The sequence below is a fragment of the Natator depressus genome, chromosome 7 (assembly GCF_965152275.1).
Source record: "Natator depressus isolate rNatDep1 chromosome 7, rNatDep2.hap1, whole genome shotgun sequence".
In the NCBI taxonomy this organism is placed as follows: domain Eukaryota; kingdom Metazoa; phylum Chordata; order Testudines; family Cheloniidae; genus Natator; species Natator depressus.
The window spans coordinates 124,090,155-124,107,824 of record NC_134240.1 but is presented as its reverse complement, the minus strand read 5'-3'; the positions used below and the strand labels follow the sequence as shown (position 1 = coordinate 124,107,824).

The following is a 17,670-nucleotide window of genomic DNA, read 5'->3' as shown; positions in this document are numbered from 1 at the left end:
AGATGTACGTGTACGATGGATTTATATAGAGACAATATGATATTCTCTGCCTTATCTATCCCTCTCCTAATGATTCCCAACATTCTGTTAACCTTTTTGACTGCCATTGCACATTGAGTGGATGTTTTCAGAGAACTATCCACAATGACTCTAAGATCTCTCTCTTGAGTGGTAACAGCTAATTTAAACCCCATCATTTTATATGCATAGTTGGGGTTATGTTTTCCAATGTGCATTACTTTGCATTTATCAACATTGGGCAACAAAATGGCAGATGAAATTCAGGTTTCAGCGTAGCAGCCATTTTAGTCTGTATCCGCAAAAAGAAAAGGAGGACTTGTGGCACCTTAGAGACGAAATAAATAAATTTGTTAGTCTTTAAGGTGCCACAAGTCCTCCTTTTCTTTTTTAGATGAAATTCAGTCACCCAGTTTTGTGAGATCCCTTTATAACTCTTCGCAGTCTGCTTTGGAATATCTCGTGATCCAATGTGAACGGGTGGAGGCTGAGTCAGAATGAAACAGCTGCTTTAAGGGCAAATGCTCCCCTCCTTCCTCAGGTGTGGTAGCTCTAACCAGCAGGATCATTTTGCTTTCTCTGTAGGGCAGGGGTCATGGAGGGGAGGCCACACAGGGGAACTCCACAAAGGAAAGTTTAGTGACTGGTGAGGGGGTGCAGAGCACTGGCCAGAGCCACAGCCCTTAACTCTCCATGTAGAATGACATTGGAAAGGAAGATGGTCTCTAAGGTGCCGCAAGTCCTCCTTTTCTCCGTGTAGGTGATGCGAAAGGGCTTCATGGCCTGTAGTAGCAGAACAGGTGTGCAGCTGCTCAGCGCTGAATGGTGGAGATAGTTCCTTTTCCCTTGGCACCTCTCAGATTTCTTGTGCAAAGTCCAGTTACTCATGCTTTGCATGGGGCTGGGAAGAAGGTCAGTGTATCTGAGGTCCCCTTCACTCCATGTAAACAAGCTGGGAAGTGCAGCTGGGGCTGCTATCTAATGTTCTGAGCTGTCTGTGCTGCTGGAGCGGAGACTGATTTAGTGGGAATGTCTCCAGATGGAAGGAATGTGCTTGGTGCTAATGCAGTGAATGGGGAGATTGTCAGAATGTCCTCGCTGGGTCACAGGGAAGTCCTGTCTGTAACCCCCATGACATCACTTCATTGGAAACAAACTGTCTCCTCGCTGCCAGCACACACACACAACCTGGAATTTTACGCTGAGCACAAAGCCCCACTATGCCCACTTCCAGGCTGTGCAATCCGCTACAGGGGTGGGGGAGCGAGAGGGATAGCCTGATTGTTCCTTCATGTCAGGAACTGGCTTTTGCAGTCACAAGCATCTTTGGGCTTGCAGGATCACCACAGGCTCTCTGCCCAGGATCTCTGATGATGTGCACAGATACCATGGCCTTACACCCGAATATCCACAGTAGTTAATAACAATCAGAGAGCCAGCATCTGGCTAGGCAAGCAGCAGGAGCTCACTGTTCATGGAGGATCAGACAGTGCTGTTAATTCTGCCTTGGGACATGTGGGATCCTGCCGCACTTAAAAAGAGAGAAGAGAAAAAAGCAGCCTAAAATAAATCTTTCTCCATCCCAGGCCCAGGCCCCACTCACAGCTCTGAATGTAACAGAAGGGTCCATGGAACAGTGGCCGCTCTGGTGTCCAACGCAGTGCTGTGTGTGTGCTCAGTAAAGTGGCTGCACCAGTCGCAGGACAGCAAGAGCAGAGGTATGGAACCCTGAATGAACGTGAGCATATGGTGAGTTGCTGCACCCCATCTGCCTGACTTAGAGCCAATGTGGGTCTGCAGCCTCCTGAGCCACAAGTGTCACACTGTCAGGTCTCACTGAGAAACAGGCTTGTTTCTTGCTGATGATGGATTAAAATAAACTGTTTAAAAAAATCTAATCTCATTTTAAAGACTCCAAGTGATGGTGAATCCTCACCTCCCCAGTGAGCTGTTCCAACGTGTACTCACTCTGACTGCTAGGAAATTGCATCTTATTTCAAGGCTGAATTAGCCTAACTTCAACTTCTGGCAATTGGATCTTGTTATGCCTTTGACAGCAAGGTTGAAAAACCCCTTGCTATCAGATCTCTCTTCCATGTGGAAGTATTGTGATACTGTGGTCAAGTCACCTTTCAACCATCTCTTCAATAAACTTAGAAAGTTTAGTTCTTTTAGCTTCCCATTGTGAGGCTTATTTTCCAGCCCCTGGATCACTTTTGTGGGCCTCCTTTAAACTTTCTCTAGTATTTCCACATTCTTCCTGAAGTGCAGATCCCAGAACTGGACACGGTATTTTCATGGTGGTCTTACAAATGCTGTGTACAGAGGTAAGATCACTTCCTACTTCTACTTGATAGTCACCTTTTTATACATCTAAGAATAACTTTAGCTTTCTGCCACTGCACTGCAATGAGAGCTTGTGTGGAGGTGATTGTCTGCAGTGGCCTTCTCCAGGGCTGGCTCTACAGTTTTTGCCGCCCCAAGCTATGAAAAAACTGCCGCTGCGGATGGCAAAAAGGAACAAGCTGCTGCCGATTTGCCACCTCGGCGGCCAAAGGGTAGAAGCTGCAGCCGATTTGCTGCCGCCACGGGCAGATACAGAGAAGCTGCTGCCGAATTGCCACTGCAGCCCCACGGACTGCCGCCCCAAGCGCCTGCTTGGAACGCTGGGGCCTGGAGCCGGCCCTGGCCTTCTCTGAGTCACTGCTTTCCAAGACACAGGCTCCCATCCTGTAGGACAATGATTCTCAAACTTTTTTCTGTGTGGACCCCTTGAAAATTGCTGAGGGTCTCAGCAGACCACTTAATGATCTTTCCAAATGTTGTTTGTACTGTTCGCTAACTGTTGTAAAGCGTTTGGATAAATAATAATTAACGTTTTTTCTACAAATAAAAGTACACAACTCATATATTAATATCTGTAGTCTTACCTTTCTAATGCGGTGGATGTGCCCTCTCTCCCCCACCATGGCAGCCCCCGAGCTGGGACTGGGAAGGAGGGCCATCTCTCCCCAGCAGCTGCAGCCCTGGAGCTGGGGAAAGTCACCTCTTTCTCTGGCCGCCACAGCCCTGCATGTCCCAAATGCCTCCCACCCTGCTTCTCACCCCAGTGCCCCTCCCACCTACCCCCTATTCCCCCCAAGGCCACCACCTCACCTTACATGTGCATCTTCTCCATGGTCCAGGCACCTAATTAGCAGAGCCATGCCTGCGCAGCTCCACTAATTAGGTGGGTGGCCCTTCATTCTCTTGTGTGCAGCTGCCCAGGCGTGCACCTCAGAGGGAACTATCCGCGGACTACCTGAATGGAGCTTGCAGACCACTGGTGGTCCACGGACTACAGTTTGAGAACCTCCGCTGTAGGAATAACCTGCCCTCTTAGTTCCTAGATGTACTGTATTTGGCTGTGTTAAAACATATTTGGGACACATTTACAAGCACAGTCCCTGCTCCAGTGAGATTAAATCTAAGGACAGATCCCCATGTACTGTTCTGTTTCACAGCCATAAAACCTGTTGCAGAATCATGCTCCAGAATTTGAACTTACAAAATATTTTTAAATGAATAGATGTGAATAAAATCTCCCAAACATTGTAAGAAAGCTTGAGTATAAAGCAATCTTAGTTAAGCTACTGCTTAGCTGATTACCTGTTCCATGTTTCTTAGGGTTTGTTGGATTAATAATATTTGAAATTATTAATATTGATATGAGAAATTACCAAACATCAATGTAACCAGAAATTCCTTTATTAAATCAAAAAGGCCAAATGGTATTCATACAATTGCTCTAAACATGCCTAAAAAGCCTAACTAATAAGCAATATACTACCTCCAAACAGTAACAAAACATTTATAAGCATTTGATCTAAGATACTTACAAACAGGCTAAACCCAGGGGTACTTAGACCATCCTGGTCGGTTCCAGCGTGGGCAGGCGGGTGTTAACAATGGACCCTTTAAGAGTTTACTTTTTATTCCCTTTAACAAACAAGTGATGTCATGGCCGAGTACTGACTTCAGCTGAAAACCAGTTGGAGACAGTTCAAACTTATTTCCAGTCTTAATCCAGATAACATTTACAATCACCTTTCTCCCCAAGGCCTTTCCTCCCTCCTTGCTGCCCCACAGATTCTCTGGGCTCACACAGACTTTAACACTAATGTGTGGGGTTGGGAAGGGTGTTGCTGGATCCTTTTAAGAAAGATTATTTTTCTCTTATATAAAATAATCTACAGTCACCCCCATCAGTCAGAAGCTGCTTTTTAGAAACTTCCCCTTATCTCATTAGTTATTCTTGGAACAAGACGTCCTCCCTACTTCATTCCTTCTGGCCTGGTGGTAACTCATTATTTTCAAGGCCTTCCTTCTACTTGCTACTCGGCGCCTTTCTTCACAACACAGATCTATTTCCATAACCAAATTTAAGATCACTTTAATTTTATAAAAAGAAAAGGAGTACTTGTGGCACCTTAGAGACTAACAAATTTATTTGAGCATAAGCTTTCGTGAGCTACAGCTCACTTCATCGGATGCTGTAGCTCACGAAAGCTTATACTCAAATAAATTTGTTAGTCTCTAAGGTGCCACAAGTACTCCTTTTCTTTTTGCGAATACAGACTAACACGGCTGCTACTCTGAAACCTTTAATTTTATACTTATCCTAGAGGGGTCTTTTAATTTTGATTGCTTAATTAAAGAAAAAGACTTGAGAGCTGAATTTAGTTGCATTAAGTTTTATTGATTATCCTTAACCACAGTAACTAATAGTATAGAAGAAAATAAGACAAAAATGGTAATGGACTATGATTTGGTGCAAACAGACTAGAAAGTTGGTCGATTTATAAGAATTCAAGTTTTTTCAGAATGAAATCACACAATCACAATAGAAAATAACATTTATACTCAATTACTAGCTTGGGAAGGTGACTTTGTTTAGATTTTTGACTAGAATAGGGCCTCACTTGTGCCAATTTATTATTAATTCCAGCTGAGGAAAAACAATCCAAAACTAGGTTACAAGACAATTTGGTCAGTTACTTACATGCCAATTCACCAAGGTCTCTTTCTCTTATCTGTAATAGTCAGTCCTTTTTAACGTATTTCTCACAGAATGATATTAGCCCAATGTCTGACTAACACTCCTAACTACCTAAAATAAACTCCTACATTTCTTACAGACTCTCTAGACTGAGTGTTGGTGAAGCCATATTGGCCCCATGATATTAGAGAGATCAGGTGAGTGAGGTAATATCTTTGATTGGACCAACGTCTGTTGATGAGAGAGACGAGCTTTCGAGCTTGCACAGAGCTCTTGTCTCTCTCACCAACAGAAGTTGGTCCAGTCAGATAGTACCTCACCCACCTTGTCTTGGTATAGACAGGATCCAGTACAAAAAGCTTGCACACTCGGTCTCATTTTATGTCAAATACACTGAGAACTTAAAGACAGTATGAAACCATTAACTGTAGTAGACAGTCTATAGTGTAGTGTTTATAATCCTAGTTAGCAACAGGAACTTGTTAAGTTTTAAAGCTACTTTACAACAGTCTTGATAAGGTTGCCAACTTTCTAGTCGCACAAAACCGAACACCCTAGCCCTGCCCCTTCCCTGAGGTCCTGCTCACTACATTCCCCCTCCCTTGGTGGCTCACTCCCCCCCACCCTCACTCACTTTCCCTGGGCTGGGGCAGGGGGCTGGGGTGCAGGAGGGGGTGAGGGCTCTAACTGGGGGTGCAGGCTCTGGGATGGGGCTGGGGATGAGGGGTTTGGGATGCAGAAAGGGGCTCCAGCCTGGGGGGTGGGGCCAAGCGATTCAGAGTGTGGGAGACGGTTGAGGCATGGGGTTGGGGTATGGGAGGGGGTGAGAGTTCTGGGCTGGGCATGCTGGCTCTGGGTTGGGGCCGGGGATGAGGGGTTTGGGGTACAGGACGGGGCTTCAAGCTGGGGAGGTGGGTCTGAGGGATTTGGAATGCGGGAGAGGGCTGTGGGTTGAGGCGGGGGTTGGGGTGCAGGAGGAGGTGAGGGATCTGGGGTGGGGCTGAGGATGAGGGGTTCAGGGTGTGGGAGGGGGCACTGGGCTGGGGCAGGGGGTTGGGGGGCAGGGGTGGTGAGAGCTCTGGGCTGGGGGTGCAGACTCTGTGGTGGGGCCGGAGATGAGGGGTTTGGGGTGCAGGAGGGTGCTCCAGGTTTGGGGGGGCTCAGGGCTAGGGCAGGGGGTTGGGGCTCAGGCTTATCTTGGGCGGCTCTCAGTCAGCAGCTCCGGGGGGCTAAGGCAGGCTGCCTGCCTGTCCTGGCTGGCGCTGCGCACACCCCGGAAGCAACCAGCAGGTCCAGGTTCTAGGCGGGGGGCCAGAAGGCTCCATGCACCGCTCTCACCAGCAGGCACTGCCCTCCCATCCCCAGCTCCCATTGGCCAGTTCCCCTGGCCAATGGGAGTGCGGAACCAGTGCTCGGGGCAGGGGCAGGGCGTGGAGCCCTGTGGACCTGCCCCCCCGCCTAGGAGCCGGACCTACTGGCCACTTCCGGGGCACAGCAGAGTGCGAGCCAGGACAGGAAGGGACTAGCCTGTCTTACCACCGCAGCACCACTAACCGGACTTTTAATGGCCCGGTCAGCGGTGCTGACTGGAGCTGCCAGGGTACCTTTTTGACCTGGTGTCCCAGTCGAAAACCGGACACCTAGTCACCCTAAGACTTGACTGGAACCTGTCACAAAACAAGGATGCACACTGTAACTCTGTGGCAATCTCTAAAAAACATACCAAAGCATGTACACTTCCTCACTAATTAGGCACTCCGTTTCAGGAAGTGGTCAGCTGACTGATTTAGGCCAAGAGACAGTCTGTGTGTTACTTAGCACCAGCTAATTGCTCAGCAGTCAGCTTTCATCTCAGTTATTGTTCACAGCAGAAGTTGACACTTCAAACAAAGGGGGAACAAAGGACAGACATGACTATAGTCTTTTCCCAGCGAGCTGATGGACAACCTGAACTGCTGGAAAATAGAAAGAGACCAGTTTACAGGTGCCTATCTGAGATTGGTACTTGATGTCACCAGGAGGACTCCCAGGTAGCCAGCTCAGAACCTCAGTCTACTCTCTTCCAGGTTTTTTGAGCTTTCAGGAAGTGATGTGCTGAAGGAGACAGGCTATTTTATCCTATATCTGCTGGGTGGTCCAAGTTGGTTCCTTTTCTTGGAGGTGCTGGCATGGACCAATCAGATGGTGACCCATACTTCTTCCAAAGATTCCAAATGTCCAACCAGAAGGAGAGTAGTCCTCTCATCATCCAATCAGGGAAGAGACATCAGCTTTTGAATTCTTGCAACTGGGACCAGAAATTTCCAGTCTCTTTTGTGCAACACACCTTGTCACACAAGCTTGTATAAGAAAAGTTAGGCCATAGCTGTTTGTAGAACCATCTTGGGAATACCTTGGGCTGGCTTGCCCCAGACACCAATTTATCGCTGCAAGTTGCTTTCCATGAGCTCCTTGGTGGTGCATCCCTTGGCTAATTTTGCAGTTATGCTTGCTTAAGTTGCAGTTTCTCCATCAACATTCTGCAAGCTGCTGAAATGTCCAGTTTAAAGTTCCTCATTCTACTACTGTATCTGGCACATATAACATTGATGTTTGATATTAAATGAATAGGATTTTTAATTCTTTCATTCACAGACAGGGAAAAGGGGAAAGTCAAGTTTCTTTAGCTTCACTGTCTTGTGAAAGGCTGTAGCAACACTGAATTTCTTGTTTCAGAGTAACAGCCGTGTTAGTCTGTATTCGCAAAAAGAACAGGAGTACTTGTGGCACCTTAGAGACTAACAAATCTATTTGAGCATAAGCTTTCGTGAGCTACAGCTCACTTCATCGGATGCATACGGTGGAAAGTACAGAAGATGTTTTTATACACACAAACCATGAAAAAATGGGTGGTTATCACTACAAAAGGTTTTCTCTCCCCCCACCCCACCCTCCTGCTGGTAATAGCTTATGTAAAGTGATCACTCTCCTTACAATGTGTATGATAATCAAGGTGGGCCATTTCCAGCACAAATCCAGGTTTTCTCCCCCCCCACCCCCCCTCCCCCCCAAAAGAACACTCTCCTGTTGGTAATAGCTTATCTAAAGTGATCACTCTCCTTACAATGTAAAACCTAGCTACCGCCTCTCATGGAGGTGGATTAACTACACCGATGGGAGAAGCTCCCCCGTCAGTGTAGCGGTATCTTCACTGAAGCGCTATGCTGCTGTAGTGTTTAAATGTAGACCTGCCCCTAGTTACACCTGCTCTTCACCTTCCAGGGTTTCCCGCACACTAGAGACTCATCATTTGACTGGTGACACCAGTTTTACAGACACTTTTCATCAACACAGCAGCACACAGGGCCCATAGCATGAGACACTATCTGGCCGCTTGTGCCTTGGCTACTGGTGTTCAGGTCTAAGAGCAAAAATCAGCTCTTAAATGTGGACTCATGAAGGAAAGCATTACATGTTAATCAGAGTTTTGTGTTTGTTGTATTCTGTACAATTATTCTGTAATTCATGGTGAATGGAGAGAGGTTCATGCTATACCACCCCCCAATCCCCTATCGGGTTATTGGGTGGTTGAGCTGAATTGCAGAAGCAGAGGTTGATTCCAGGTACCTGCCACCCACTCAGGTGAAGTCTCTTTCAGTACTGGCAGTGCTCCTCTTCTAAATAGTAGCTGAGTTTGGGACTTAGAACAGCCTCTCAGGTCATTGTCTGGGAAATGCTGGCAGCTGTAACAGGGAAGTTCCTCCTCCCTCTGCACCTTTGTGTTAGCCCAAAGCCTGAGACTGCTCTTAAATGCAAGTCCTGGTGCAAACTAAGCCTGGTTGGCCCATAGCAGGACATTTCTTTCCAGGGGTGTAGTCCTGACTTTTTGAAGTTCAAGTACTCAGCTCCCACTGGCGTGATCTCATCCCGAGAGCAATACACACCCCCGCAGCGCATTTCTGTATAAAATGCTCTGTATGCATGCTCTGTGCGACATGACCTTGCATGTACAGCACCTGTGAGGACAATATTCAGAGTGGTAGCCGTGTTAGTCTGTATCAGCAAAAACAACAAGGAGTCCTTGTGGCACCTTAGAGACTAACAAATTTATTTGGGCATAAGCTTTCGTGGGATATAGCCCACTTCATCAGATGCATGGAGTGGAAAATACAGTGAGCAGGTATAAATATACAGCACATGAAAAGATGGGAGTTGCCTTACCAAGGGGGGGGAGGGTGTCAGTGCTGATGAGGCCAATTCAGTTAGGGTGGATGTGGCCCATTCCCAACAGTTGACAAGAAGGTGTGAATATCAACAGAGGGAAATTTGTTTTTTGTAGTGACCCATCCACTCCCAGTCTTTATTCAGGCCTAATTTGATGGTGTCCAGTTTGCAAATTAATTCCAGTTCTGCAGTTTCTCGTTGAAGTGTGTTTTTGAAGTTTTTTTGTTGAAGAATTGCCACTTTTAACCTATAGGTGTTTGTGTTTATACCTTCAAGTCAGCAACACTGCTATGGGTACCCACATGGCCCCACAGTATGCCAACATTTTTATGGCTGACTTAGAACAACGTTTCCTCAGCTCTTGTCCCCTAATGCCCCTACTCTACTTGCACTACATTGATGACATCTTCATCGTCTGGACCCATGGAAAAGAAGCCCTTGAGGAATTCCACCATGATTTCAACAATTTCCACCCCACCATCAACCTCAGCCTGGACCAGTCCACACAAGAAATCCACTTCCTGGACGCTACACTACAAATAAGCGATGGTCACATAAACACCACCCTATACCGGAAACCTACTGACTGCTACACTTACCTACATGCCTCCAGCTTTCATCCAGATCACATCACACAATCGATTGTCTACAGCCAAGCTCTAAGGTACAACCGCATTTGCTCCAATCACTCAGACAGAGTCAAACGCCTACAGGATGTCTATCAAGTGTTCTTAAAACTACAATACCCACCTGGTGAAGTGAAGAAACAGATTGGCAGAGACAGAAGGGTACCCAGAAGTCACCTACTACAAGACAGGCCCAACAAAGAAAATAACAGAATGCCACTAGCTGTCACCTTCAGCCCCCAACTAAAATCTCTCCAGTACATCATTAAGGATCTACAACCTATCCTGAAGGACAATCCCTCGCTCTCACAGACCTTGGGAGACAGGCCAGTCTTCACTTACAGACAGCCCCCCAACCTGAAGCAAATACTCTCCAGCAACTACACACCACACAACAAAAACACTAACCCAGGAACCAATCCCTGCAACAAACCCCATTGCCAACTCTGTCTGCATATCTATTCAAGGGACACCATCATAGGACCTAATCACATCAGCCACACCATCAGGGGCTCGTTCACCTGCACATCTACCAATGTGATATGTGCCAGCAATGCCCCTCTGCCATGTACATTGGCCAAACCGGACAGTCTCTACGCAAAAGAATAAATGGACACAAATCAGACATCAGGAATTGTAACATTCAAAAACCAGTAAGAGAGCACTTCAGTCTCCCCGGATACTCAATAACAGACTTAAAAGGGGCAATTCTTCAACAAAAAAACTTCAAAAACAGACTTCAACGAGAAACTGCAGAAATGGAATTAATTTGCAAACTGGACACCATCGAATTAGGCCTGAATAAAGACTGGGAGTGGATGAATCACTGCAAAAAGTAATTTTCCCTCTCTTGATATTCACTCCTTCTTGTCAACTGTTGGAAATGGGCGACGTCCACCTTGATTGCATTGGCCTCGTTAGCACTGACCCCCTACTTGGTAAGGCAACTCCCATCTTTCCATGTTCTATGATGTATATACTGCTTACTGTATTTTTCACTCTATGCATCTGATGAAGTGGGTTTTTGCCCACGAAAGCTTATGCCCAAATAAATTGGTTAGTCTCTAAGCCACAAGGACTCCTCGTTTTTGTGAGGACAATAGCGCTCAAGAGTGCGGGAACACTGTTCCCGAGCCACTAGAATACTATTTCTGTATCACATGCAAGATGCCTTTGTTCACAGCTGGTTTTCTGGTTTGCTTCAAACATGACCTGTTTGTCTTTCCATCAGTATTTAATGGGAAAGTAGCTGTGAGTGCTCCCCTGATTTTCCCTGACCAGTTCCCGTGTCAGTGACATCTCTGCCCTGGCTCATTTCTCTGAGTGCAGGGAGGTCCTTGTGGAGAATCACTCATCAGCCTTGTCAGCGTCATTCTCGCTGATAACTAACTTGGAACCAGAAAAGCCATTTTATTCTTTTTTGTTCTGGGACCTGACGCAACGGCTGAACGGGGCCAGCAGGAGCCACTGCAAAAACAGAGACCAAAATTAGAAGCAAAGGCAGGGATGCCTGCAAAGCTTTTGACACGGTCTCCCACAGTATTCTTGTCACCAAGTTAAAGAAATATGGTCTGGATGAATGGACTATAAGGTGGATAGAAAGCTGGCTAGATTGTTGGGCTCAACGGGTAGTGATCAATGGCTCCATGTGTAGTTGGCAGCTGGTGTCAAGTGGAGTGCCCCAAGGGTCGGTCCTGGTACCGGTTTTGTTCAATATTTTCATTAATGATCTGGAGGATGGCGTGGATTGCACCCTCAGCAAGTTTGCAGATGACACTAAACTAGGAGGAGAGGTAGATACGCTGGAGGGTAGGGATAGGATACAGAGGGACCTAGACAAATTAGAGGATTGGGCCAAAAGAAATCTGATGAGGTTCAACAAGGACAAGTGCAGAGTCCTGCACTTAGGACGGAAGAATCCCATGCACCCCTACAGACTAGGGACCGAATGGCTCGGCAGCAGTTCTGCAGAAAAGGACCTAGGGGTTACAGTGGACGAGAAGCTGGATATGAGTCAACAGTGTGCCGTTGTTGCCAAGAAGGCTAACGGCATTTTGGGATGCATAAGTAGGGGCATTGCCTGCAGATCGAGGGACATGATCATTCCCCTCTATTAGACATTGGTGAGGCCTCATCTGGAGTACTGTGTCCAGTTTTGGGCCCCACACTACAAGAAGGATGCGAAAAAATTGGAAAACGTCCAGCGGAGGGCAACAAAAATGATTAGGGGACTGGAACACATGAGTTATGAGGAGAGGCTGAAGGAACTGGGGATGTTTAGTCTGCGGAAGAGAAGAATGAGGGGGGATTTGATAGCTGCTTTCAACTACCTGAAAGGGGGTTCCAAAGAGGATGGCTCTAGACTGTGCTCAGTGGTAGCTGATGACAGAACAAGGAATAATGGTCTCAAGTTGCAGTGGGGGAGATTTAGGTTGGATATTAGGAAAAACTTTTTCACTAGGAGGGTGGTGAAACACTGGAATGCGTAACTTAGGGAGGGGGTGGAATCTCCTTCCTTAGAGGTTTTTAAGGTCAGGCTTGACAAAGCCCTGGCTGGGATGATTTAGTTGGGGATTGGTCCTGCTTTGAGCAGGGGGCTGGACTAGATGACCTCCTGAGGTCCCTTCCAACCCTGAAATTCTAAGATTCTATGATTCACATCTGGGCTTGGCGCCAGTCTCTGGGGTGGAGTGCTTGATGCCTGCCCAGATGGGGTGGATTCCAACGTTGGGTCGGGGAGGGAGCAATGATGTACAGGCTGTGACCAGGTATGACGAAGTTTCACTTATGCTGGCAGTGCAGGGTGAAAGAGCAGATCTCCGGCAGTGTGGGGTTGCTGAGTGGACATGGGTCATGAGTTTACACCGACCTGTATCCTTAGGGTTCCCAAATCTGCTGTACGCTCTGGGGAAAGCCCCAGTGCCTCAGTTACGTGGGCAGCAGTGGGTGCAGCACTGCCCCATACTGCTACAGGACTGAGTGGTGTTTGCAGGGCGCCACACGGTATTCAAGAATTTAACTGAATACGGTGCCCCAGGGCAGCTCAGACTGGGTCAGCAGAGCACTTGCTGCTCACATGAGCATCCTGGCTTCTCCTGTGCAGCTGTTCCTAGCTGTGGCAGTGAGGTGTTTCCCTACAATGGAGAAGCAGCTACTGAGGGGAAGCCCAGCAGCCTCTACCTCCACAGTGGCTGCTGCACCCAAAAGAGGAGGGCTGCTCGGAACCTATAGCCGCGTCTGGGAGAGCGTCACAAGCCACCAGCAGGACCAACTTGACTGGGGTCTGGTGGCAGAGCCAGGATGCTCCTCAGTGAGGTACTCCAAGGGGGAGAAAGGGCTGGGAGAGGAGAAGGGGCTGGTGGGGGCAGGAAGAGACAGGGCCAGGTGAAGCTGCAGAAAGGAGCTCACTTTGATTTAATATTGTTCAGTGTCCGCCTACAAAGGAGACAAGGTGGGATGGAATGGGATATAGGAAGATGACTGGATACAGCCATGGGAATGGGATGGAGGGAAGGGAAGGGGAGGGGAGGAAGATGACTGGAAGCAGGATGGAGTTGGGGGAGGGAATGACTGGATCCAGCCTGGGGGAGGGGGATGGTGACTGGAGATGGGATGGGGTGGATGGGAGAGTGACTGAAGCCAGGAGGGTGGGAGGGAAGGTGATGATGGAAGGTGACTGGAGCTTGGATGAGGTGAGGGGGGAAGGTGACAATGGGGGATTGGAGCTGGGATGGGGGGGCGGGAAGGTGACTGGATCTGGGATGGGGGGTGGAGCAGGGGGAAGGTGATGATGTGGGGGAAGGTGAGTTGAGCCGGGATGGGGGGTGGGGAAGGGGGAAGGTGATGATGGGGGATGGCGCAGGGGGAAGGTGAGTGGAGCCGGGATGGGGGATGGCGCAGGGGGAAGGTGAGTGGAGCCGGGATGGGGCGGGGGGGGGGGCAGGTGACTGGAGCCGGGGTGGGGCGGGGATGGGGGGAAGGTGATGATGGGGGCGGGAAGTGACTGGAGCTGGCATGGGTTGGGGTGAGGGGTAATGTGACAGGGGTAATGCGCCAGTCACCTTCCCTCCCTCGCACCATCCCAGTTCTAGTCACCTTCCTCCACAAATGATTTCATCCTTCAGAAGAGGCTGCACTGGGGGGTGGGGGGTGTTGAGACCCTCACTCTGTACAGTGACAGGAAGGCTGCATATACAGCTCACAGTGAGCCCAAGTAGTGGTTGCCATGCGAACCACAGCTTTCTGTATTGCCCGTCTTGGTGCATAGTGTTACATTAACACAAACGTGCACCTAATTTATGTTGTGAAGAACAGGTTTGAAGGTGCTGCCTGGGCATGCTGCTGCTGCCCCTGCATTTTGTTATAATCCACTTTTGGGTGATGTGGCCTTGCAGTCACATTCTCGACTGTACACGCTAGACCCTGCCATGGCCTCTCCCTGGGCAGGCCAGTCAGACATCTTGTGCTGTGGCCGTGAGAAGGAACAGTGCTGACTGTCCCATCACCTGCAATAGCTGCGGCTGCTGATCTGAGTGCTTGGCATGGTTCCTAACATTCACTCTTCTTTGCCAGTCACAGGTACCAAACCGAGGACATCCTGGCCTAGAAAGGCCCTGCTCATCCTGGGGTTCCTCTTTGCTTTGGCTGTGATTGCCTTAGTCGCGATGGCAGTGAGTCAGAACAAGCCACTCCCAAAGAATATTAAGGTATTGTGAAGGGGTCATTACAAGAGAAACAGTATAACTGTGTGGGGCAAGGGTAGCTCCGAGACACCCCTGAATTTTCATGTGTTTCACCCACCACATCTTTTGGGTCTTGCTAATTCCCTTTGTCCTCTCCCTGAACCTCAAGCTTTTTCTCTTCCCAATTTCCCTGTAAAAACAAGCCCATTTCTGGTGGTCTTCATAGGTGAATCTGCACTAACCCACCGGTCAGTTCCATTTGTGGCACGGTAGCTTCCAAGTTCATACTCCCTTTCACAGGTACTGGCTTCCTCCGGGCCCCCAGGGTGCTCAACCTCCCGTCCCACCTCTTCCCACCCAGTTCTGCCCCCTCCCCCCAGCACCTCCTGCACGCAGCAGAACAGCCGATCGGAGGAGGCAGGAGGCGCTGGGAGGGCGGGGGACGAGTTGATTGGTGGGGCCGCAGATGGACGGGAGGCTCCGGTGGGGAGTTGGCTGCTAATTTTTTTCCATGGGTGCTCCAGCCTTGGAGCACCCCTGGAGTCGGCGCCTATGCTCCCTTTGGTGGAAACTTTACAGGCCAGGACTTCCGGGAAGGCCAGTGATCTGCCCTGATCCTGGGGACACCCAATACCAGCAGTGTCTCTACGGATGCTCTGGGCATGCAGCTCAGAGCTGGCTGTCATAGAAAAGGCCTGGGGCAAGATCTGAGTCCTGAACCAGAGACTGTGAACCAAAGTCAGGCCATGGATTAAAGCAGATGCTCACAAGTTCACTGCCCAGTACACGCCCTTGGCAAAGTTGTCGCTAGTGTACAAGGCACTAGATAGTTACATAAATCTAGCGCCAGCCCCATCTAGTACAAGATAAGATGATTTGACAGAATAATGAATAGGGAGGTTTTGTCCAAGATATCAGGAACAAGCGGAGGTAACAAACAAATGTCATGAAACACATATAAGGTGGTATATTCTTGTTTGTCATAGCCTATAAGTGTTGGGGTACTTTGCCTTCATTCTTTGTTTGGCCAAGGGGACAGCAGAAATTCCTGTTGCTGACTGAACTGTTCCTTGCCATAGGGCACTCATGTTAGTGTACTGGTAACCACCGAGACAGGGCGCTACAACTGTCTTTGCAATAAACCTGGCCAAGTGCCTGTGTCACTGAACCGTGCCTGTGGTCTTTCTTTATGAGTAACATGAAAGTCTCCTGAATGAGTGGGCTGTACTCGAGGTCTGCTAACCAGCTGTCTGTGCGGAGCTGGACAGCACGCTGAAAAAACACACACGCAAGCTGACTGACAATCCTGCTGCTAAGCATAAGCAGACAAAGCAATTGCTTAGGGCTCTGAGCAGCTCAAGGGGGGGTCCCCTATTCACTTTTTATTATAAGAACTTGCCTGTTTTAGTATGGGGGGTGGGGAATGTTCCTGCTTAGGGCCCCCAATAGGCTAGCACCACCTCTGCTGTAGCTACACTTACTAGTGGTCCCAGTAAGTGAAGAGTGCTCTTGTCCCACTGTCTGGCCCCACTGACTACTATTCACAGTGTCCCGTGCATTGATCCAGAGATAACTGGTTTGTTTTATCCACAGTATGGGATTGTGCTGGATGCTGGTTCGTCTCACACTAACTTGTATGTGTATGAGTGGCCAGCGGAGAAGGAGAATGACACTGGGGTGGTGCACCAGGTGGAAGTGTGTAAAGTAGAAGGTAAGCCACCAGGGAGGAGGAAGGGGGGAACAGGAGGTGCAATGGGGTGATGAACAGATAGTCCAGGAGGAGGAGGGGATGGTGAAAATAATGTAATGCTTGTCAACTGGTACAGCTTCCAACCTGCCCTAAATCACTCCTCGCCTGTGTAGAGGCCAACCTGCCTCTCCTGTTTGGTTTTGTTAATACAGAAATCAACAGTAAAATAACACAAAGCTAAGCTCTTACCATCTCAGTGTGGGCTGCTCCTAGATTCTGCCCTCAGGACTGCTCCATCCCCACTCTAGATCCTGTCTACCAGAGATCCATTTCCATTTCCCTCGTAGCCTGGTGGGGTAAAATGCCATCAGCTGCAGTGAGTGAGCAGAATTCAACTAACTTTTGCAGCAGAGTCAGCACCTGCTAACGGGGAGGTGCAAACATCACCATCCTGTTAGACACCTACTTGCCAGAGCTTTCTATGACCTTGCAAAACAGATAAAATATCCTCAATCGAATCGCAATGCTGTAGAAAAAAATCTCTGCTGCAGAAGTGACCTCTGGGGATTCCACAAGAAATCCCAGCAGGCTGCTGAGGAGTCACCCAGTTTTACTGACCAGAACTACTGTGTCAAGTACATCCAGGACTGATCAATACACAGTGCATCTCTGATCACATCTACCCTATTCTCCATATAGTTGAAGAGTCTGATATGCTCTATAAGAGAAGTACCACATTATCTGCATATAAACATAACTCCTGTTCATCAGGGCAGCTGGCGTATCTGTAGTCTGTATTCCTGGACTAGTTCTTAAACATAAGAATGGCCAAACGAGCTATTAAATAACCACATAGACCCAGGCACCAGGATCATATTCAGGTTGGCAATACTTTCTTAAAATCATCATGTAAATGGGCCTTTGTGTGATCCAGGAAGCTCTTGGCAGGGCTGGCCCTAGACCAAATGCACTCCAGGTGAGAAGTGTCTTCTCCCCCCTCTGCACCCCCACATTTGTTAAACTTTTGAATACCTTATTTTTTACAGTTAACAATAAAACAAGGTTCACAGTGTCACAGCTGGGTTCTCACTTCACTTCAGTTCGTTCTTATATCTCTCTGACTGGCGATGCCCCACCCCTTAGATATCCACAAGGGCATGGCTGACAACATTCTAGGAGGTTCGAAGAAAATGTAGTTCTCAGAAAGTCTGGAATGTTCCATGAGTTTCTACAAAGGTCCAGAACACTCTAGGAAGTTAGTGAAAAATGAATCCACATATAGAATACCTGAAACATTTTACTTCAAACATTCTATTTTCCCTTTTGTCGCTAACAACAAAAACAGCCCCCCAAGTCTGGCGTCCCTCACGCCTGACATCCCAGGCGCTCTCCTGGGTCACCTGCCCCTAAATC

At 48.3% G+C, this 17,670-nt stretch overlaps 1 protein-coding gene across 2 annotated transcripts in view; it reads left to right on the top strand.

Annotated features, from left to right (window-relative positions):
* ENTPD1 (ectonucleoside triphosphate diphosphohydrolase 1) overlaps positions 1 to 17,670 on the top strand; it is a 104,566-nt gene that overhangs the window by 60,211 nt on the left and 26,685 nt on the right. For both annotated transcript variants that reach the window (XM_074959573.1, XM_074959571.1), the window contains exons 2-3: positions 14,458 to 14,591; positions 16,161 to 16,278. In XM_074959573.1, coding sequence (XP_074815674.1) covers positions 14,550 to 14,591; positions 16,161 to 16,278 — 160 coding nt within the window. In that variant the 5' untranslated portion in view covers positions 14,458 to 14,549. The remainder of the gene's footprint in view (positions 1 to 14,457; positions 14,592 to 16,160; positions 16,279 to 17,670) is intronic.